Here is a 24,068-nt window from a genome sequence, read left to right as displayed (position 1 = left end):
CTCTGTACCAACCAGGATGACATGTCATTCACCTACTCTACTCTGTACCAGCCAGGATGACATGTCATTCATCTACTCTACTCTGTACCAGCCAGGATGACATGTCATTCACCTACTCTACTCTGTACCAACCACGATGACATGTCATTCATCTACTCTACTCTGTACCAGCCAGGATGACATGTCATTCATCTACTCTACTCTGTACCAGCCAGGATGACATGTCATTCACCTACTCTACTCTGTACCAGCCAGGATGACATGTCATTCACCTACTCTACTCTGTACCAGCCAGGATGACATGTCATTCACCTACTCTACTCTGTACCAGCCAGGATGACATGTCATTCATCTACTCTACTCTGTACCAGCCAGGATGACATGTCATTCATCTACTCTACTCTGTACCAACCAGGATGACATGTCATTCACCTACTCTACTCTGTACCAGCCAGGATGACATGTCATTCATCTACTCTGTACCAGCCAGGATGACATGTCATTCACCTACTCTACTCTGTACCAGCCAGGATGAGATGTCATTCATCTACTCTACTCTGTACCAACCACGATGACATGTCATTCATCTACTCTGTACCAACCAGAATGACATGTCATTCACCTACTCTACTCTGTACCAGCCAGGATGACATGTCATTCACCTACTCTACTCTGTACCAGCCAGGATGACATGTCATTCATCTACTCTACTCTGTACCAGCCAGGATGACATGTCATTCACCCACTCTGTACCAGCCAGGATGACATGTCATTCACCTACTCTACTCTGTACCAACCAGGATGACATGTCATTCACCTACTCTACTCTGTACCAGCCAGGATGACATGTCATTCATCTACTCTACTCTGTACCAACCACGATGACATGTCATTCATCTACTCTACTCTGTACCAACCACGATGACATGTCATTCATCTACTCTACTCTGTACCAACCACGATGACATGTCATTCATCTACTCTACTCTGTACCAACCACGATGACATGTCATTCATCTACTCTACTCTGTACCAGCTGAATGACATGTCATGGTGGCCTGTAGTGTAGCATTCATTCCCTAGTATAAAGGAGGATGGGGAACTTTGGTATAGTTTGGGGCACATAACAAGGCAATAAAACGCCGCCCAGCCGAGTAGAAACCAGACAGCTTTCTGATTCCCAAGACCTTTTTTCATCAATGGCTGAAAAAGAGAGAAGCTGAAATTTTCTCATGAGAGAAAAACTGATGTAACTTTGTAATGTTTGTGGAAGGGCTGCAGAGCCGAGGAGTCAAGCATGTTGCAGTGTGTCTGTGGCTGGCAGAGGTGAAGCTGACTGTCTGTGTGTCTGTGGCTGGCAGAGGTGAAGCTGTGTGTCTGTGTGTCTGTGGCTGGCAGAGGTGAAGCTGACTGTCCGTGTGTCTGTGGCTGGCAGAGGTGAAGCTGTCTGTCTGTGTCTGTGGCTGGCAGAGGTGAAGCTGACTGTCTGTGTGTCTGTGGCTGGCAGAGGTGAAGCTGTCTGTCTGTGTGTCTGTGGCTGGCAGAGGTGAAGCTGTCTGTCTGTGTGTCTGTGGCTGGCAGAGTTGAAGCTGTCTGTCTGTGTGTCTGTGGCTGGCAGAGGTGAAGCTGTCTGTATGTGTGGCTGTGGCTGGCAGAGGTGAAGCTGACTGTCTGTGTGTCTGTGGCTGGCAGAGGTGAAGCTGACTGTCTGTGTGTCTGTGGCTGGCAGAGGTGAAGCTGTCTGTCTGTGTGTCTGTGGCTGGCAGAGGTGAAGCTGTCTGTCTGTGTCTGTGGCTGGCAGAGGTGAAGCTGACTGTCCGTGTGTCTGTGGCTGGCAGAGGTGAAGCTGTCTGTCTGTGTCTGTGGCTGGCAGAGGTGAAGCTGTCTGTCTGTGTGTCTGTGGCTGGCAGAGGTGAAGCTGACTGTCTGTGTGTCTGTGGCTGGCAGAGGTGAAGCTGACTGTCTGTGTGTCTGTGGCTGGCAGAGGTGAAGCTGACTGTCCGTGTGTCTGTGGCTGGCAGAGGTGAAGCTGACTGTCTGTGTGTCTGTGGCTGGCAGAGGTGAAGCTGTCTGTCCGTGTGTCTGTGGCTGGCAGAGGTGAAGCTGACTGTCTGTGTGTCTGTGGCTGGCAGAGGTGAAGCTGTCTGTCTGTGTGTCTGTGGCTGGCAGAGGTGAAGCTGTCTGTCCGTGTGTCTGTGGCTGGCAGAGGTGAAGCTGTCTGTCTGTGTGTCTGTGGCTGGCAGAGGGGAAGCTGACTGTCTGTGTGTCTGTGGCTGGCAGAGGTGAAGCTGTCTGTCTGTGTGTCTGTGGCTGGCAGAGGTGAAGCTGACTGTCTGTGTGTCTGTGGCTGGCAGAGGTGAAGCTGTCTGTCTGTGTGTCTGTGGCTGGCAGAGGTGAAGCTGTCTGTCTGTGTGTCTGTGGCTGGCAGAGGTGAAGCTGTCTGTCTGTGTGTCTGTGGCTGGCAGAGGTGAAGCTGACTGTCTGTGTGTCTGTGGCTGGCAGAGGTGAAGCTGACTGTCTGTGTGTCTGTGGCTGGCAGAGGTGAAGCTGTGTGTCTGTGTGTCTGTGGCTGGCAGAGGTGAAGTTGTCTGTCTGTGTGTCTGTGGCTGGCAGAGGTGAAGCTGACTGTCTGTGTGTCTGTGGCTGGCAGAGGTGAAGCTGACTGTCTGTGTGTCTGTGGCTGGCAGAGGTGAAGCTGTCTGTCTGTGTGTCTGTGGCTGGCAGAGGTGAAGCTGTCTGTCTGTGTCTGTGGCTGGCAGAGGTGAAGCTGTCTGTCTGTGTGTCTGTGGCTGGCAGAGGTGAAGCTGTCTGTCTGTGTGTCTGTGGCTGGCAGAGGTGAAGCTGACTGTCTGTGTGTCTGTGGCTGGCAGAGGTGAAGCTGACTGTCTGTGTGTCTGTGGCTGGCAGAGGTTAAGCTGTCTGTCTGTGTGTCTGTGGCTGGCAGAGGTGAAGCTGTCTGTCTGTGTGTCTGGCTGGCAGAGGTGAAGCTGACTGTCTGTGTGTCTGTGGCTGGCAGAGGTGAAGCTGTCTGTCTGTGTGTCTGTGGCTGGCAGAGGTGAAGCTGTCTGTCTGTGTCTGTGGCTGGCAGAGGTGAAGCTGTCTGTCTGTGTCTGTGGCTGGCAGAGGTGAAGCTGTCTGTCTGTGTGTCTGTGAGGAGATGTGTTGCAGCAACTTCTCCTGGATGTGGCTGACTGTTATCACTGATGTAATCTGCAGAGCTCCACCCTGTCATCCATGTTACATGGGACATATGCCATGGCAACCATGTTGTTTGTTTAGATGAAACGTCATCTAGTTTCAGTCTGGTGAAGCAGGAAGAATGCAAGAAGTTACCACAAGTTGATTTGTCACCAGATTATTAAAATACAGTTTCTGGTTGTTTTCAAAAAGGTTTATATAAATTTTAGAACATATATTTATCCTCATGGATGAGCTTGCAACAGTGTCCTCCTCCTTGGATTGTATTCACTGACATTACTTTGTAAACAAATTATGGCCCAGATTCTACAAATTTAATCACAGCTATTGTTTCACTGTGGTATTCCCAGAGCCAAAATTTTGTTCCAGGTTATAAATCCCAATCTATCAGTGTCGATCATAGACATGACTTTGATAACATTGTCATCAGAATTCGTAATACATGTCAGCTTGTACCATGTGTAAACTTTGACAGGTGTTAATGCAGTGAGAGTGGTGACGTTGGATATTGACTAAGAGTTTTCTGCGATGCTAATGTGCAGTTGCTGTGTTTCAGTTTGCGTACTTCACATACGGCACCAAGGACGTTCTGGAGAGGGAGTGCAAGCAGCTCAACAAGAAGATGAGGGTGAGGATAAATAGTTGGACAAATCTGGGACACAGTGGCCCTGTAAGGCACCACAATGGAGGGTTGCATCCCTGATGCAGGTTTGAATCCTGAATAAGCATCATTCTTGGTTTATCAGCACCATACCACTGCTTGTGGATTTCACGCAAGTGGGAGACAGATGTCTTAGACCTGTCTCACTTGGGGCTTTTCTCCAACATTAAGCTGACATGCTGTGACCTTACTGAAATCCTGTTCAAAGCAGTGTTAATACCCTCTCTCTCGTAGAATTACTTGTAATTGGTGTCTGTGAAAGCTCTATAAGTGATTTGTTAATCAATTTGTGTCCATATAATTTTTGAACACAAGGTATGTATTTGAAGGTCCACATGAAGCAGAATTAATATATTTCAGTAAACCATCTTTCGGTGCTGATGCATACTGAAAATGTCATTACCAATTAACAGTGCACAGTCGCAGACTATGTTCAGTTAAAATGTGGGCTCATTGCCACATTGATGGAGTGAAGTGGACGTTGTTGTTGAGGATGTCCAGTGTTCAGCTCACATACTCTCTATAGTACATCATTTGTGACACAGGCACACTGTAGCTCGAAGTGTTCACACCTGTGTATGTATGTGAATGAGGAACTTGATAAGAATGGACAATGGGCCATTCACATTGTACATGTGCAGGCCAGGCGAGGCGAGTGAGTTTATATATTGGAGAATAATGACGTCTTTTATCTATCCAGATAATTTACCTTTGGAGTAGTTGGGGCAACACCTGCTTGTGTTCTGACCGTACCTGAAACAGAGGAATACCCTGTATCATAGAGACGGCACTGCCGCACTGGAGAACTAAACCAGTGGTTATTGTATAACTGAAATATAGCCTTGGTTGGTGGGATGTATGAACATTTGATCATCATTGAGGGAGTTAAAGGTGTTTCTTTTGATTAACTTTTATTGAGGGTGTTCTCACTTTTTATTGATGGTAGTGAGTTTGCTTCTTGTGATTGAGGTGGATTAAGTATCCTTGTTACTGATCAGTGTGTGTGGATTGGAGTGAAGGTTTTAATGCTATATCATGCTATGCATAGTTGTGTCCCTCAGATGCTAGGTTTCTGTGGTCATTGTTTTAATCCCAGACACTTTTTCCCTAATTATGACCAAATAATTTCTTGTGAATTTTGCTAACATTGTGAATGTCTCAGCAGACATGTCCTTATACTACATGGTGTTGGACGATCTCAGTGACTCACCTGTGAAGATCCGGGGTAGAATAGGTCTTCAGCACCCCATGCTTGCCGTAAAAGGCAACTATGCTTGTCGTAAGAGGCGACTAATAGGATTAGGTGGTCTGGCTCGCTGACTTGGTTGACGCATGTCATTGTATCCCAATTGCGTTGATCGATGCTCATGATGTCAATCACTAGGCTGTCTGGTCCAGATTTGATTATTTACAGACCGCCATCATACATCTGTAATATTGCTGAGTGTGGCGTTAAACAAAAAAAACAAAACAAAACAAACATGTGCTATTGATGGACGCTGAGGCTGATCCTTGTCATTTAGGGTGTGACTTGTCACGTGGTATGGCTATCACCTGTTGTGTATGTAACACATGGAGTAAGGAAGTCATGCAGGGGACATCAACCAGCCTCAAGCTGGGCATCATATGACAGGAACAACCCATTTCCTATATTTATTGTCTCATTCCCCGTTATTGTAAAATGCCTCTCTCATGGGTGTCAGGAATAAACATCCTTTCTTTGAAGCAGTAAGCATGGCCTGTTCCTACTCATGTGTAGACACTGGTGTTTGGCATGCCACCGATGTTGTTGGTTATGTCTTCTCTGTACCATTCCCCACCGCACACTGTTCCCAGGTATCTCCAACCCTGGTTCACACTTTCCAACACAATTCCTTACTATCCCATACTATCAAATTCTATCCCTAACAATCCCCCACTGCCTCATACTATCTAACACTATCCTACGCTGTCACACCTACCCTTTTCCATGCTGTCCAGAATACTACACCTCTATCAACCTTATCCAGTGGAACAAAGCATTGTCTCAGTTTATGCCCAATACTATCTGTTAATTGGTATCACACACTATCCACAATCATTTTTAACCAGGTGCAAGCACTGCAACACATTACGCTGGTGTGACCCCATCCACAGGTGCAACCACCATCACCCCCTTGTCAGTATCACTGCTGTACCACGGCTGTGTGATGGCTGTGTGGTGGTTGTACCATGGCTGTGTGATGGTTGTACCAAGGCTGTGTGATGGTTGTACCAAGGCTGTGTGATGGCTGTGTGATGGTTGTACCATGGCTGTGTGATGGTTGTACCAAGGCTGTGTGATGGTTGTACCATGGGTGTGTGATGGTTGTACCATGGCTGTGTGATGGCTGTGTGATGGTTGTACCATGGCTGTGTGATGGTTGTACCAAGGCTGTGTGATGGTTGTACCAAGGCTGTGTGATGGTTGTACCATTTCTGTTTGATGGTTGTACCATCGCTGTGTGATGGTTGTACCATGGTTGTGCCATGGCTGTGTGATGGTTGTACCATGGCTGTGTGATGGTTGTACCAAGGCTGTGTGAAGGTTGCACCATGGCTTTGTGAAGGTTGTACCATGGCTGTGTGATGGTTGTACCATGGCTGTGTGATGGTTGTACCATGGCTGTGTGATGGTTGTACCAAGGCTGTGTGATGGTTGTACCATGGCTGTGTGATGGTTGTACCATGGCTGTGTGATGGTTGTACCAAGGCTGTGTGATGGTTGTACCATGGCTGTGTGATGGTTGTACCATGGCTGTGTGATGTTTGTACCATGGCTGTGTGATGTTTGTACCATGGCTGTGTGATGATTGTACCATGGCTGTGTGATGGTTGTACCAAGGCTGTGTGATGGTTGTACCATGGCTGTGTGATGGTTGTACCATGGCTGTGTGATGGTTGTACCAAGGCTGTGTGATGGTTGTACCATGGCTGTGTGATGGTTGTACCATGGCTGTGTGATGGTTGTACCAAGGCTGTGTGATGGTTGTACCAAGGCTGTGTGATGGTTGTACCAAGGCTGTGTGATGGTTGTGTGATGGTTGTACCAAGGCTGTGTGATGGTTGTACCATGGCTGTGTGATGGTTGTACCAAGGCTGTGTGATGGTTGTACCAAGGCTGTGTGATGGTTGTACCATGGCTGTGTGATGGTTGTATTATTGCTGTACCACAGCTGTTCTCTCAGCTGCAGCATGGCTTTATCAAGGCTGTACCAAAGCTGTAGTCTTTTGTATCACACTTGTACCACTCCTTTACCATGTTGAGTACCTTCCTGGCATGGACTCCGTGCATGTATCATCTGGAGGACATTGGGTGGTGTTGAGCGAGCGGGCTGTTTCATCTCCCCCTGCCCCGATCAGGTTGCTCGTAAATCTCTCCCTCCATTAGCCAGCAAGAAAACAAACAGGCAGAAAATTCCAGGTTTTTATATTTCTGATTTTTCATTTTTGCAGTTTCCATCACAGGCAGTGAGTGTGAGAAAGGCTGCGTTTATGACAACTGCATGTATGAGAGTGTGGGGCCAGGGAGTTCCCAGACTCAGGCAAGGCTGTCGCTGTGTTTACATGGAAGAGGGGGTACCCATAGTGGGGTTGCTTTATCATTAATAACACATTTGGGCCTAATAACATTTATCAGGACAACCACTGCACCGTGTGAACCTTCCTTCATTAACAGTATACCAGTGATTGATCAGTCTTGACATTCTTGCTGCACATAGTGTGATGAATTTATGGTAAATAGGAAATAAAATATGACAAATTGTACCAAGGATTAAAGAATGATGTAACTGGATTTATTCTCCATGTCCGTTTATAACCAAGAACAGGGTTTATGAATTCCATTTATCACAAATGATTTAAAACAGTCTGAAATGAGGTCAGATATTTTTTAATTTTGAATCATCCAGTTCACTTATTGAAGTTTCAGAGATTTCAGCATCTCAACATTACTTCAATTCTAGACTTGATAATGCTATGAAAGCTAAATGTGTTTTGAAACAGTGTAGTATGCACTATGAGCCAATGACACTGAAGGTCAATAGGAGATAACAATGCATGTTTAATTCTAAACAGGAATCTCAACTGGTGATGAACGTTTTCAGCCTTTCAGATCAAACATGACAAGACAGCATTAGCCCATTTATTACACCACCGTCATGAAAGGTCCAGGTATATAGTTCTGCCAAGGCATTCCATCTGTCCTTCTGTCAGTCCTTCCAAGGACATTTTTGCGTGCAACCTTTCACTTGAAAACTACGTCATAGATTCTTTTTAAACTTGCCGAACACTTTCTATACCAATAGGAGGGGTGCAGTGCAAAGTTTGATTTTGACATGTGGATTTTCTGAGAAAATATGATTTTTTCCATGTTTTGAACTTAGAATGTTATTTTTTACTTCAACATTTGTGCGACCTGTAACTGAGAACTACTTCATGGATTCTTTTCAAATTTAAGGACCACTTTCTATACTATTAGGAGAGGTGCACTGCAAAGTTTCATTTTGATATGTGAAATTTCTGAATACAATATGATTTCTTTTCATGTTTTGAACTTAGAAATATTTTTTCTTCAACATTTGCACGATCTATAACTTTAAAACTACTTCTTGGATTCTTTTCCAATTGGAGGAATCGTTTCTATAATAAAAATAATGCATTGTTCTTGCATGTGATGAGCTGCGTCTATGTAGTAGATTAGGCATGTAACATCATTATCCCTTCACAACTGTGTCCCTGTGTGCTTCACACTTGTCTGTTTAATACCATTATGTTGACCGAGTTGACTTTCAGTGAAAGCTGATAGCTCCTCTCTTGACATCTCACAAATTGGGAATATGTTTTCAAGCTGTTTGTAAATATTCTTCCTAAAGAGATTTCAATGTGTGATGGTAACAAGATAAGACATGTATAGTATAGGCAGTGGTGTGTTCCTCTCAAGGTCTGATGTCCATCGGCACCAAGTCTCTCATCTGTAGTGGGCATCTCATCACTTGACTTAAGGTTTTTAATTAAACGAGGTGACCCATGAGATAAACCTGTACCGTATTGTACACATCTTAAGTGTCCTGCACTGTTACTTTACTGGATTTACATGATGGAATGAGCACATCATAATTACCTTCTGTAACGGGTATTCACTGGTCACAATGGCTGCTGAGTTTGACTTGTACTTGGAAGGTCCATGAAGTGACTAGTTCTTGGAAGGTCCGTGAAGTGACTAGTACTTGGAAGGTCCATGAAGTGACTAGTACTTGGAACGTCCATGAAGTGACTAGTACTTGGAACGTCCATGAAGTGACTAGTACTTGGAATGTCCATGAAGTGACTAGTACTTGGAAGGTCCATGAAGTGACTAGTACTTGGAAGGTCTATGAAGTGACTAGTACTTGGAAGGTCCATGAAGTGACTAGTACCTGGAAGGTCCATGAAGTGACTAGTACTTGGAATGTCCGTGGAGTGGCTAGTACTTGGAAGGTCTGTGAAGTGGCTAGTACTTTGAAGGTCCATGAAGTGACTAGTACTTGGAAGGTCCGTGAAATGACTAGTACTTGGAAGGTCCATGAAGTGACTAGTACTTGGAAGGTCCATGAAGTGACTAGTACTTGGAAGGTCCATGAAGACAATTCTGTATAACACCTCGACTGTAGATCACTGACAGACAGTGTGGATCTTACTCACTCTACCAACCCATGGTTTGCGTTGCCCACATTCTATCATTGCAAACCCAAACTACAGCTGATATGTTGCTGATTGCAGTGTAATGAAAAACCATTTGTGTAGTCACTATAAAGTACCTCAAGACAAATGCTACAATTATTGAACTTCCAGTCTCCTAATGCACCTCCCCTTTGCCCTGTCACTTATTTGTGTGAATATGGTAGAAGCCTTCATACAGCCTTCCGATAGATGTAACCACCGATCTTATGAGAACTGAACCTGTTTAAGAGATGGGATATGTCAATTCTTGAAACTGTTTACTTGCACCAACATCTGGGTCTCTGTTTCAATCAGGCGACCATACTTCAAGCCACTGTCTGGAATTTGTTCATTATGAAACAAAAACATAGTCAAGTAATAACTGAAGCACTGCAGCCACTATGAACTTACCATTCTGCTTTGAGATAAGATCCTAGTCCTCTGTATTGTTTGATTTGGGTCTGATGAGAGAGGCTTTCTGTTGAAGCGAACCTAGATGACATGGCCATGGAGCAGCGTTTGTGGGCTCACAGAGCTATCACATGTAGTCTAATTACATTTCCAGATAAACGCTGTGAAATAAAAAATAACTGTCTACAAGAATGAATGGTCTGTTCAGCCTCTCACTCATCTCCTTGACGTCAGAATGTCTCCTTTATAGAAGGTTCACTTGGTGGGTCCATCTTGAAATGTGCCTCTAGCTCACTGAACTCAAGATGTCCCTCTCTTGTCTCTGCATGTCTTCTATCTTGCATCAGGCACACTGCATCTCGCATTGCATCCTTTAAATCACAAATGGAATGGCTAGTTCCCTCAACATGTGTGACACAACATATACAATACCTAAAGCCTTTGGTCAGAATCATGCATATATTGAATGTCCACTGGCCAAGTGGTTACAATGCTTATCAATCCTCTCAATGTAGGCATGTTCAACTAGAATGGCCACGGTCAACCAGTCTATCACCCAGGGGATTCCAGAAACAAAAACATTCTTACTTGTATATTGTTCTTGTAAGTGCCAACTAAGGTTGAAGGGGTTGTTGACAGCACAGGTACTACAGATATGTACCCCAGGTATGTGTCTGGGTACAGAAATGTAGCCTTGTCAAAATCAGAATACAGAAAGGTACCCAGTATCTTAAGCGAGGCACGAGTTCAGGTATGTGTCTGGGTACAGGAATGTAGCCTTGTCAAAATCAGAATACAGAAAGGTACCCAGTATCTTAAGCGAGGCACGAGTCCAGGTATGTGTCTGGGTACAGGAATGTAGCCTTGTCAAAATCAGAATACAGAAAGGTACCCAGTATCTTAAGCGAGGCACGAGTCCATATTCCAAAACCAGAAACTAAAGCCGGTTCCTGCTGTAGATATGGTTCACCTGATGACGAGTACATGCTTGATAATACTGTGCATAGTGGAATATACGTACGTCACTGTGTATGCTTGTTTCTTATATGACACAGGCAATCATCTCATACAACAATATGGCAGTTCAGATCCGTTTCTGGAAAGGAAATACCTAGAGAAAAATATACAACGCGCAGTGCGATGTTGAATTTTTACAGCGGTTTGGCATCTATACGTAAGTGTTCAAGGAACCAGATAAGTGCGTTATGCATTACGGGCTGTGGCGGAATGGACTCATCCTAGGGTACCTTTCTGTATTCTGATTTTGGCTAGGGTACATTTCTATATGCAGACACGTACCTGGGGTACATATCTGTAGTACCTGTGCCGTCGAGTTAGGCCACCTGATTGTGCACAGACCATTGTCATGTAACTGTAATGTTGCTGTCGATGATTTGCACGAGATAGTCACCCACACTTCTGTCCTCAGTGTACAAACAAATCATCATGTGGAATATTTGCCTTATTTTTGGTCAACAATCCTGTCCATTTACTGCCCATGTTGTCTAAGACTCCTTATTTTCCTGTCACACTTGTCCACGTCTGAGATATTTGTTGTGTTTTCAGGTTGAGTTGGATGACCGCGTCCTTGAACTTCCTGACATTGAAGGCATTGTCATCCTCAACATCAGCAGCTGGGGCGGCGGCTGTCGTCCGTGGCAACTGGCATCTGATGACTTTGACTTCAAACCTGCTTGGTAAGTTGTCACTTTTATTTTTGGTACAAAATCTTGAACTGTGGTATCAGGATATCATATTGTTGTTCATCAGTTAGGTGTGTTTACCTAACCTGGCGCACTCCCCACCTGGACACAGCCAGCTGACTGCTGGGGCACCTAGCAGCACTCCCCACCAAGACACAGCCAGCTGACTGCTGGGGCACCTAGCACACTCCCCAACAGGAAACAGCCAGCTGACTGCTGGGGCACCTAGCGCACTCCCCACCAGGACACAGCCAGCTGACTGCTGGGGCACCTAGCGCACTCCCCACCAGGACACAGCCAGCTGACTGCTGGGGCACCTAGCGCACTCCCCACCAGGACACAGCCAGCTGACTGCTGGGGCACCTAGCACACTCCCCACCAGGAAACAGCCAGCTGACTGCTGGGGCACCTAGCGCACTCCCCACCAGGACACAGCCAGCTGACTGCTGGGGCACCTAGCGCACTCCCCACCAGGACACAGCCAGCTGACTGCTGGGGCACCTAGCGCACTCCCCACCAGGACACAGCCAGCTGACTGCTGGGGCACCTAGCGCACTCCCCACCAGGACACAGCCAGCTGACTGCTGGGGCACCTAGCGCACTCCCCACCAGGACACAGCCAGCTGACTGCTGGGGCACCTAGCACACTCCCCACCAGGACACAGCCAGCTGACTGCTGGGGCACCTAGCACACTCCCCACCAGGACACAGCCAGCTGACTGCTGGGGCACCTAGCACACTCCCCACCAGGACACAGCCAGCTGACTGCTGGGGCACCTAGCACACTCCCCACCAGGACACAGCCAGCTAACTGCTGGGGCACCTAGCACACTCCCCACCAGGACACAGCCAGCTGACTGCTGGGGCACCTAGCACACTCCCCACCAGGAAACAGCCAGCTGACTGCTGGGGCACCTAGCGCACTCCCCACCAGGACACAGCCAGCTGACTGATCAAGCATGCTTGGGCTGTCTTGGAGAATCTGTGACCACAACTTTACTGGATTGGCAAGAATGTAACTGGTTACGTAGCCATGTCATCGTCTCTACCCGAACCTATCATTGTCATGTGCACTTGGTGATTCGGATTGCATTGTGTATGGCTGTTCAGTAAGGAATGGGAAGGGATACTGAGCTAGAAACAGGGAATGTGGAATGATTAAAACACATTTTGTCCCTAAATGATTGGATAGGCTAGTAAGTGGCTTATTTCAAATCTGTTCTAGTTCAACATATTAAAATTGCAAAAGTGAGGTATCATACAAAAAAGAGGAATTTGGGGATAGGTCTGTAGGTTGAGTTTGTTTGGTATGGAGCTGGTTTTCCATGGGCACCTGCTGCAGTAGACAGTGGTTGAAGGAGTGCCTCAGCGGAGTGCTGGGCGGGAGTGACACTACATACAGTAAACACACACTACAGAAGTAAACATTTGGCGACACAGTGTAGCAAGGGCAAGGATTGGACCAAACACAAGTATTGTGAATTTTGAAAAAATCTTCAACTTTTAACACCACAGTCTGCTGACATAGTGCCGACATAGTGCCGACATAGCGCCGACATAGCGCCAACATGCACACAATGGGAGCAAAAATAAACCTTCTATCAAGGTTTAGAAGAAGGAGATTTCAACTATTATTGTGGTTGTTTTTTCATAAAAAAATGTTCCAACCATTAAAAAAAGTCCCAAGATTACAAACATATGGCAGGAATGGTATATGTGGGAATAATTCTGTTGTGAAGTCTGGGAAAATTGTCCACATGTTCTGAAGAGAAACATCTTTGAGTTAGGTCTCTGAGATGTTTTTAAATGACCTCTGTGGTAGGTCAGCTAATGGCAATGGACAAGGAGAATTGACAGAAAACACAAGTGCTATCTGTGTTATAAATCTCCATCTCTCAATGAGAGATCACAGAAGGGGGAACCCAACTGCATCAAAACATATGTGTGATTATACACCTCCATATTGGTGTGACAGTTATCTGTGATTTATGGGAAGATAGCATCAACTAATACCCCTACTTCCCTACAGATGATATATTGTTTATGATTAAGTCCTCATGTAGGGCTCTAGCCACTTGTGATGTGCTGACCTCTCACCCTGCTCTGGCCAAAGTGACCCCACACGACCCTTGCAGCTCTCCTCCCACGGTAGGAGTGGACTTTTGTATTTGTGTTATATTTCAACTTGAGACATTTTGATAATTCAGAAATTATTTGATTGATTAGTACTTTTTGAGGTAACAGTGTTGTGCGTACATTAATCTGGCAGGTTATAGACAAAAACATTTGATAAGTATTACAACAATTGCCAGTTTGAAATACTACTGATGGAGCACCTTACACACCCTTCCCCATCTGAGCCTGTTCCCACCCCCAGGTCACTCAGTCTTGGGCCCCTTGTGTACCCTGTTCCCACCCCCAGGTCACTCAGTCTTGGGCCCCTTGTGTACCATGTTCCCACCCCGAGGTCACTCAGTCTGGAGCCACTGGCGTACCCTGTTCCCACCCCCAGGTCACTCAGTCTTAGGCCCCTTGTGTACCCTGTTCCCACCCCGAGGTCATGAAGTCTGCAGCCCCTGGTGTACCCTGTTCCCACCCCCAGGTCATGCAGTCTGCAGCCCCTGGTGTACCCTTTTCCCACCCCCAGGTCATGCAGTCTGCAGCCCCTGGTGTACCCTTTTCCCACCCCCAGGTCATGCAGTCTGCAGCCCCTGGTGTACCCTTTTCCCACCCCCAGGTCATGCAGTCTGCAGCCCCTGGTGTAACCTGTTCCCACCCCGAGGTCACGCAGTCTGCAGTCCCTGGTGTACCCTGTTCCCACCCCCAGGTCACGTAGTCTGCAGCCCCTGGTGTACCCTTTTCCCACCCCCAGGTCATGCAGTCTGCAGCCCCTGGTGTAACCTGTTCCCACCCCGAGGTCATGCAGTCTGCAGTCCCTGGTGTACCCTGTTCCCACCCCCAGGTCACGTAGTCTGCAGCCCCTGGTGTAGCCTGTTCCCAGCCCCAGGTCATGCAGTCTGCAGCCCCTGGTGTACCCTGTTCCCACCCACAGGTCATGCAGTCTGCAGCCCCTGGTGTACCCTGTTCCCACCCACAGGTCATGCAGTCTGCAGCCCCTGGTGTACCCTGTTCCCACCCCCAGGTTACATAGTCTGCAGTCCCTAGTGTACCCTGTTCCCACTCCCAGGTCACATAGTCTGCAGCCCCTGGTGTACCCTGTTCCCACCCCCAGGTCATGCAGTCTGCAGCCCCTGGTGTACCCTGTTCCCACCCCGAGGTCATGCAGTCTGCAGTCCCTGGTGTACCCTGTTCCCAACACCAGGTCATGCAGTCAGCAGTCCCTGGTGTACCCTGTTCCCACCCCCAGGTCATGCAGTCTGCAGCCCCTGATGTACCCTGTTTTACCCACAGGTCACGCAGTCTGCAGTCCCTGGTGTACCCTGTTCCCACCCCCAGGTTACATAGTCTGCAGTCCCTGGCGTACCCTGTTCCCACTCCCAGGTCACATAGTCTGCAGCCCCTGGTGTAGCCCTGTTCCAACCCCCAGGTCATGCAGTCTGCAGCCCCTGGTGTCACTCTGGTCCCACCCCCAGGTCATGCAGTCTGCAGCACCTGGTGTACCCTGTTCCCACCCCCAGGTCATGCAGTCTGCAGCCCCTGGTGTCACTCTGGTTCCACCCCCAGGTCATGCAGTCTGCAGCCCCTGGTGTACCCTGTTCCCACCCCCAGGTCATGCAGTCTGCAGCCCCTGGTGTCACACCTGTTCCCACCCCCAGGTCATGCAGTCAGCAGTCCCTGGTGTACCCTGTTCCCACCCCCAGGTCATGCAGTCTGCAGCCCCTGATGTACCCTGTTTTACCCACAGGTCACGCAGTCTGCAGTCCCTGGTGTACCCTGTTCCCACCCCCAGGTTACATAGTCTGCAGTCCCTGGCGTACCCTGTTCCCACTCCCAGGTCACATAGTCTGCAGCCCCTGGTGTAGCCCTGTTCCAACCCCCAGGTCATGCAGTCTGCAGCCCCTGGTGTCACTCTGGTCCCACCCCCAGGTCATGCAGTCTGCAGCACCTGGTGTACCCTGTTCCCACCCCCAGGTCATGCAGTCTGCAGCCCCTGGTGTCACTCTGGTTCCACCCCCAGGTCATGCAGTCTGCAGCCCCTGGTGTACCCTGTTCCCACCCCCAGGTCATGCAGTCTGCAGCCCCTGGTGTCACACCTGTTCCCACCCCCAGGTCATGAAGTCTGCAGCACCTGGTGTACCCTGTTCCCACCCCCTATCACTGTCTCCTCTGGTTCCCACACCTCCTGCCCCTCCCACAGAGAGCATCAAAGGGGGGAGTTGTTGCCTGTCATGTCCACTCAACTCACCACACTCTCTCTCCATTAAAACATTAAAGGACTCCCAATTAAGATACTTGAAGATAAAACAAAGTGTTTCAACAGAGCTATCCACTGGATGTTATGGTATAGTTATTCCCAGTTTGCTCTATATTGAAAAACAGATAAGAAAAACATCTAGTTAACTCGAGAATGTAGAGAGTTTATGAGAAAGTGACTTGCATATATTATCCATACATTATCCATATATTCTCAGAATTCATGCATATATATTTTTCACAAAACATAACTGAATTTTGTTGGATATGATACTTATATTTGTATTGTAATGAACATTGTATAAACAGGCTACTTCTGTTGGCTCACCCTAGGACCGTTGTTCCTGCAAAATCTTATCAAAGAATTTTGTACTGGGTACTGGTATTGTTTATCCCTTGGACTTTGGTCATAAAAACATTTAATAACTGGTACTTATTCAGTATGATTTGAGGTATGTGTCCTAATTCATCTTTTTTTTACTAGTGGATCTTAGTAATGGCAACAATATAAAAAGAAACATAATGTACGCTTTGGTTTCTATAGCTTTCTATTGTATTGTCCAGATGAACTATTAAACTTTTTAATTTTCTGAAATTGAGAGCCCTTGTTCCTTATCAAATGAATGTCTTGTCAATGGTATTAAATTTAAATTGATTTGAAAATAGTCCTGGTAGTGTCAAGTATCCAATTACTGACAATGTGATATTTTGATGAGGTGACTGAGGGGGGGTTATATCAGCATCACATACTCCAAGTGATACGATCAGCTGATAAGTGGGCGTGGCCGATGCCATTAGCAGATAAGAGGGTGGGGCAGACTTGATGTTTCTTTAGTAGCAGGGGTTAGTACTGGGGCTGTTAATTCCAGGGTAGGATGAGGGCTGGGGCAGGTGGACAAAATGTGATTTAGTGAGAGAAAGTATGGGTAACACAAGTGAGCCAAGGGTTGTTTGGTGCCCAGATACTGGGGTAAAACACTGACGAGATGTATTGGAGGTGAAGTATAACCCAATAAGGATTATTACTGCCATGTATAGTCTTTATTCTTGTCCTTAACATAAGGACCTTGAAGTGATATTGATTTCATCCTTTTGGCTGAAGCTCTCTTACCAGTAGGTCAAGGGTCATCCAATTGATGTTTGTTACCATATCTTTGTGTGTTCATGTAGTTTTTATTCACCTGGGTTTACATAATGCTGCTCATATTCCTCTTGAACACTTATGTATACTGTTCACACAAAGTAGGGGATAATCAGCAATCCCTGTGACAACCCCTTATTACAACCCGGATGAAGGTGTATACCATATATGTGACTTGGCGGTAGAGGTAGCCTTACAAAGTATCAGTGTCATTACTACAATGGATGTGTTTGTCTTGCTCTGGAAGGATTGTTTTACCATCCCTCACGTGAAACTGCCATCAGTTTAGGCACTGAGTTATTTAGGATGGAATCTGAGGTAATTAAGGCATGTCCCTCAGTCAAGTTCTTAGCCAGCATGACACTGGGTGGAGACAGAAGACATGTAGCTGGGTGGAGACAGGAGAGGGGCCCACATTTAGCTGGGTGGAGACAGTAGAGGGGGGCTCACATGTAGCTGGGTGGAGACAGGAGAGGGGGGCCCACATGTAGCTGGGTGGAGACAGGAGAGGGGGGCCCAGATGTAGCTGGAGGGAGACAGGAGAGGGGGCCCACATGTAGCTGGGTGGAGACAGTAGAGGGGGGCTCACATGTAGCTGGGTGGAGACAGGAGAGGGGGGCCCACATGTAGCTAGGTGGAGACAGGAGAGGGGGCCCACATGTAGCTGGGTGGAGACAGGAGAGGGGGGCCCACTTGTAGCTGGGTGGAGACAGTAGAGGGGGGCCCACATGTAGCTGGGTGGAGACAGGAGAGGGGGCCCACATGTAGCTGGGTGGAGACAGTAGAGGGGGGCTCACATGTGGCTGGGTGGAGACAGGAGAGGGGGCCCACATGTAGCTGGGTGGAGACGGAAGAGGGGGGCTCACATGTAGCTGGGTGGAGACGGAAGAGGGGGGCTCACATGTAGCTGGGTGGAGACAGGAGAGGGGGGCCCACATGTAGCTGGGTGGAGACAGGAGAGGGGGCCCACATGTAGCTGGGTGGAGACAGGAGAGGGGGGCCCACATGTAGCTGGGTGGAGACAGGAGAGGGGGCCTACGTGTAGCTGGGTGGAGACAGGAGAGGGGGCCCACATGTAGCTGGGTGGAGACAGGAGAGGGGGCCCACATGTAGCTGGATGGAGACAGGAGAGGGGGCCCACTTGTAGCTGGGTGGAGACAGTAGAGGAGGGCCCTCATGTAGCTGGGTGGAGACAGGAGAGGGGGCCCACATGTAGCTGGGTGGAGACAGTAGAGGGGGCCCCACATGTAGCTGGGTGGAGACAGTAGAGGGGGGCCCACATGTAGCTGGGTGGAGACAGGAGAGGGGGCCCACATGTAGCTGGGTGGAGACAGTAGAGGGGGGCCCACATGTAGCTGGGTGGAGACAGGAGAGAGAGCCCACATGTAGCTGGGTGGAGACAGTAGAGGGGGCCCACATGTAGCTGGGTGGAGACAGTAGAGGGGGCCCACATGTAGCTGGGTGGAGACAGTAGAGGGGGCCTACATGTAGCTGGGTGGAGACAGTAGAGGGGGGCCCACATGTAGCTGAGTGGAGACAGGAGAGGGAGCCCACATGTAGCTGGGTGGAGACAGTAGAGGGGGCCCCACATGTAGCTGGGTGGAGACAGGTTGGAGACACGAGAAGGGGCCCACATGTAGCTGGGTGGAGACAGGTTGGAGACAGGAGAGGGGTTGGAGACAGATATAGACTTGTCCCACACATGTAGCTGGATGGAGACAGGCAAGGGGGCCCCACAGTGAGGAACTCTTGTTCAGTGTTTATATTTCTTGTCACCAGGCCTCAACATTACTTATACAGGCTCTGGACTCTCTTTGATGTGTTTGATGAGAGATGAGGACTGTCTTGTGTCCAGGGAAGGGGGATGCCTTGTGTGGATGGGGGCCTGGCTTGTGTAGAGAAGCTTGTAAAAGAGGAGCAACATTTACTGCCAGGGCTGTGTGGCCTGAGACCCCAATTAAAGTCTCATCCATCTTACATTGAGGAAACCCTTTGAAAAATATTTATAACATGTACTTTCTTTATTGTTCATCTTTGCGTGGTATCACTGTAGGACTCCAGCTCACACCCTGAATCAAGGAGATCACTTTCTGGCAGTTTCTAGCTTTTATTTTCTGAAATTAGTAGCGAATATAGTGAGTCTCCTGAACATAAATACTTTTGGAATGTGTTGATGTTCATAGTACAGTCCATATCTAATGTCAAGGCTTTAGCTGGTCATTCATATTTGTATATTTGTGTCAACATACAAGCGAGAATGGAACAAAGAGTGTCCAAATTAAGTCAAATTAAGTTGTTATATTCATATATCACTGACACTGACACCTGATGTTTGTGGAAGAGTTACATTAGGTTGTTATATTCATATATCACTGACACTGACACCTGGTGTTTGTGGAAGAGTTAAATTAGGTTGTTATATTCATATATCACTGACACTGACACCTGGTGTTTGTGGAAGAGTTACATTAGGTTGTTATATTCATGTATCACTGACACTGACACCAGGTGTTTGTGAAACAAGGGACATGTCAAATTGGGGCAGGTTATTCCAGCAAACTAATCAGCATAACAAGTGTATCACATGACCCTTTTTTAATTATAATTGTTTGTAATAAGAGATTATTACCTTCGTGTGTTTCTGTGTAGTATATATCAAATGTCACATGTAAGAAATAAAACGTACTGTATAATGCAGAGCTTTGGTGAGAATAATACACTTTTGTTGTTCCTAATATATACGATATTTATGATATGGAAACACACAAGGGTAATAATCTCCTATCATATAGTGTCATTCTTAGAATAATCAGTGTTTAAGAGGTACTGTCTCTCAATGTCTTCAATGTAGCTTTAGAGACTGTAGAGAATACAGTGAGTGAGTGAACTGACCCATTTATGATATAGTCCCAACTAGAGATGGGAAAAGGTATTTTATTTCATTTTGACATCAATCAATGATCCTTGTAAGGAAGACATACAGATGTGTGATATGTGTGTAGTGGATCAATGATCCTTGTAAGGAAGACATACAGATGTGTGATATGTGTGTAGTGGATCAATGATCCTCGTAAGGAAGACATACAGATGTGTGATATGTGTGTAGTGGATCAATGCTCCTTGTAAGGAAGACATACAGATGTGTGATATGTGTGTAGTGGATCAATGATCCTTGTAAGGAAGACATACAGATGTGTGATATGTGTGTAGTGGATCAATGATCCTTGTAAGGAAGACATACAGATGTGTGATACGTGTGTAGTGGATCAATGGTCTTTATAAGGAAGACATACAGATGTGTGATATGTGTGTAGTGGATCAATGATCCTTGTAAGGAAGACATACAGATGTGTGATATGTGTGTAGTGGATCAATGATCCTTGTAAGGAAGACATACAGATGTGTGATACGTGTGTAGTGGATCGATGTTCCTCGTAAGGAAGACGAATCAATGCAAGATACGTGTCCAGTGGATCAATGCTCCATGTTAGGAAGACGAATCAGCGTAAGATACATGTGTAGTGATTCAATGTTCCTCGTAAGGAAGACGAATCAATGCAAGATACGTGTCCAGTGGATCAATGCTCCTCGTAAGGAAGACGAATCAATATAAGATACGTGTGTAGTGGATCAATGCTCCTCGTAAGGAAGACGAATCAATGTAAGATACGTGTGTAGTGGATCAATGCTCCTCATAAGGAAGACGTATCAATGTAAGATACATGTCCAGTGGATCAATGCTCTTCGTAAGGAAGACGAATCAATGTAAGATACGTGTGTAGTGGATCAATGCTCCTCGTAAGGAAGACGTATCAATGTAAGATACATGTCCAGTGGATCAATGCTCCTTGTAAGGAAGACGAATCAATGTAAGATACGTGTGTAGTGGATCAATGCTCCTCGTAAGGAAGACGAATCAATGTAAGATACGTGTGTAGTGGATCAATGCTCCTTGTAATATAGACGAATCAGTGTAAGATACGTGTGTAGTGGTTCAATGCTCCTCGTAAGGAAGACGAATCAATGTAAGATACGTGTGTAGTGGATCAATGCTCCTCGTAAGGAAGATGTATCAATGTGAGTTACTGGTGTAGTGGATCAATGCTCCTTGTAAGGAAGATGTATCAATGTGAGTTACTGGTGTAGTGGATCAATGCTCCTCGTAAGGAAGATACATCAATGTGAGTTACTGGTGTAGTGGATCAATGCTCCTGGTAAGGAAGATGTATCAATGTGAGTTACTGGTGTAGTGGATCAATGCTCCTGGTAAGGAAGATGTATCAATGTGAGTTACTGGTGTAGTGGATCAATGCTCCTGGTAAGGAAGATGTATCAATGTGAGTTACTGGTGTAGTGGATCAAGGAGGGAGGTGAGGGACTTCAGCTTGTCACTCTGCCTTGGTTAAAGATACTGTTACAAGTGTTTATTGATGATGCCCGGTGCAATCTCTGTAATCTAGACAAGGTTCTGCAGACTTTGTACTTTCCAGATAACAGATATCCTGAGATAATCACCGTCCCAGTTCACTTGCATGGAACTTAGGCATTGTTTTTACAACAATTAAGTTCTACCCCTACTGATAAACTTAATCTTCAACCAACAACATTTACGTTTTTTACATCTGTGACAACATGAAAGAAAATATCAAGCTGTTTAGCACATTTATAAATGTAGAATACAATGAAGGCTTTGTGTTACAAAAGTTGGCAATTAATAAGAAACCAATATGTTCTGTTTTTAAGTTCTCTCTTATCCCGGTTGCCAGGCGTCCCCCTGCTGGGCCCTGCAGAGATCTGACTTCCTTGTTGGTCTGCCCAGTGTTTTGTTGTTGAGCAACTTGAGCTGAGAAGGAGAAAGCTGTTGTTTTTGTAGTCATCTGTAACAACACAACACTGCTTTTTTCAGTCCTAGAAATGAAAAAAGAGCAATTAAGCATCGACCGGAGTGTTTGCAATGACACAAGGTTCAGCTGTTGTCACAAGTGTGTTCCACATCTTGCATCACTGTACACTGCAGCATACAGGTTGAATGTCTCCTGTACAGATTGCCTTAGCCGCACCAGGATCATGTCAGTGACGGATCCACTGGTTTCACCGCGGTGGTACATTTCCATGACCTGCTTCACAGAGCAGTCTTCCTCTCACATGAAACTGACATGCTGTTACGTAACTGAAACACTATTCAAAGCAGTATTCAACTGAACTTACTCACTCACTTCAACAGGAGTGTCCATATATGCAATCATAGTCCAATGGAGTCCAGTGCTAACATTGTGGTCATGGTCAGGGATTGCCAAGGTCAAGATGCCCATCACAATACTTTTTTTATGGGGGCCAATTCTTACTCGTACCGGAAAAAGTAAGCATTGCACGTATCTTGGTTTTATATCATGACGCACTGTTCCACGGCAAACCCATTTCCCAGATAAATATTTATGCACTGATTTGGCCGGCATGTGTCACAGCAGGATGCTTCTGATGTGAAAGGACACTGCAGCACTAGGATGTGTATGTCCCCTGCGGTGGCCTGTGTTGACACTGTGTACCCCTGTGTACAGCAGCACACCAGTAAATGGCTGCCATATTGGTAACAACAATACTTGCCTGCTGCTTTAGTCTCCAGATTTGTTTGTTTTAGATTCACAGTCATAATTTGTGTATGAGTCGGGGACACCCTATCTGTTCCGCCCCACAGTGTCTGTGCAGAGTGTATACGTAACTCGGAGCTACCCTGTGATGTGCTTATTTGTATTTTTTATTTGGGGTGAACTTTTGATGCCCAGTAAGTCACTTCTGACATTTCATTTGCTTCATGTATTTCATTTATGATCTAAACCATCTGTCCTTACACCGACGTGCTTTCTTAAAGTCTGACAACAGTGAATACAAACAGGATTTTTTTAAAGAAGATGCAGTGTCTGTTTGTGGCAACAGTGTATTTGACCATTCCTTGACAGGCTTGTTTGTACTGTCAGTAATGCCATTGACCAAACTATGGGATGTAGGGCGTCCTCAGATCAAGTCATTAGAGCCAGTGGTCAAGGGAAGGGAGTACAAACCATTAGTGAATGACTACCACAGTAGCGCCTGTTCTATGGGCACACAAGACTGTTTAAGTTAATGTCCATTAGAGCCAGTGTTTTTAATAACCAGTTTCTTTTCAGATATGTTTGTGAGGTATTACAGATTATGTATCCTGAGTGACAGGTGTGCTATTGGCAGTGACCACTATAGTGAGGTGTCCCTGTTGAAGGTAGGGAACTCTGGCCCTTATGTGACACCTGTTCCAGACTTAGTTACCATCAACAGGTGTGCTATAGACAGTGTCCACTATAGTGAGGTGTCTGTTGATGGTAGGGTTACCCAGACCCTGGTGTGACACCTGTTCCAGACTTAATTACCATCAACAGGTGTGCTATAGACAGTGTCCATATAGTAAGGTGTCTATGTTTGAAGGTAGGCTTACGCAGGCCTTGATGCGACACCTGTTCCAGGCTTAGTTACCATCAACAGGTGTGCTATAGACAGTGTCCACTATATTGAGGTGTCTCTGTTTGAAGGTAGGGTTACCTAGGCCCTGATGTGACACTGTTCCAGACTTAATCACCATTAACATGTGTGCTATAGACAGTGTCCACTACAGTGAGGTGTCTGTTTGAAGGTAGGGTTACGCAGGCCCCCAGGGGGTCTATCACCATCAACAGGTGAAGCTTTTATTGCTATAGAAACACAGTGGCCATTAACATTTAGTGGCGCCTGGTTTATTTAAGCCAAAGTATGCACTTTTGTCAAATATGTTTTGCTGAGAAATATGTTGTGCATGTTGAAGATTGCTTAGCGTCACAAGTGGGAGAGGAGAGCA

General features: G+C 46.5%; 1 protein-coding gene across 1 annotated transcript in view; it reads left to right on the top strand.

Annotated features, from left to right (window-relative positions):
- Nucleotides 1-24,068, top strand: part of LOC139468197 (diacylglycerol kinase epsilon-like) — a 68,534-nt gene that overhangs the window by 33,420 nt on the left and 11,046 nt on the right. The window contains exons 7-8 of the mRNA XM_071250009.1: nucleotides 3,755-3,826; nucleotides 11,555-11,685. Coding sequence (XP_071106110.1) covers nucleotides 3,755-3,826; nucleotides 11,555-11,685 — 203 coding nt within the window. The remainder of the gene's footprint in view (nucleotides 1-3,754; nucleotides 3,827-11,554; nucleotides 11,686-24,068) is intronic.

Source organism: Haliotis cracherodii, unplaced genomic scaffold, assembly GCF_022045235.1.
Source record: "Haliotis cracherodii isolate W230 unplaced genomic scaffold, xgHalCrac1.p SCAF_2, whole genome shotgun sequence".
Taxonomy (NCBI): Eukaryota; Metazoa; Mollusca; class Gastropoda; order Lepetellida; family Haliotidae; genus Haliotis; species Haliotis cracherodii.
The sequence above is the reverse complement of the archived record's forward strand: the minus strand, read 5'-3'. Positions and strand labels throughout refer to the sequence as shown.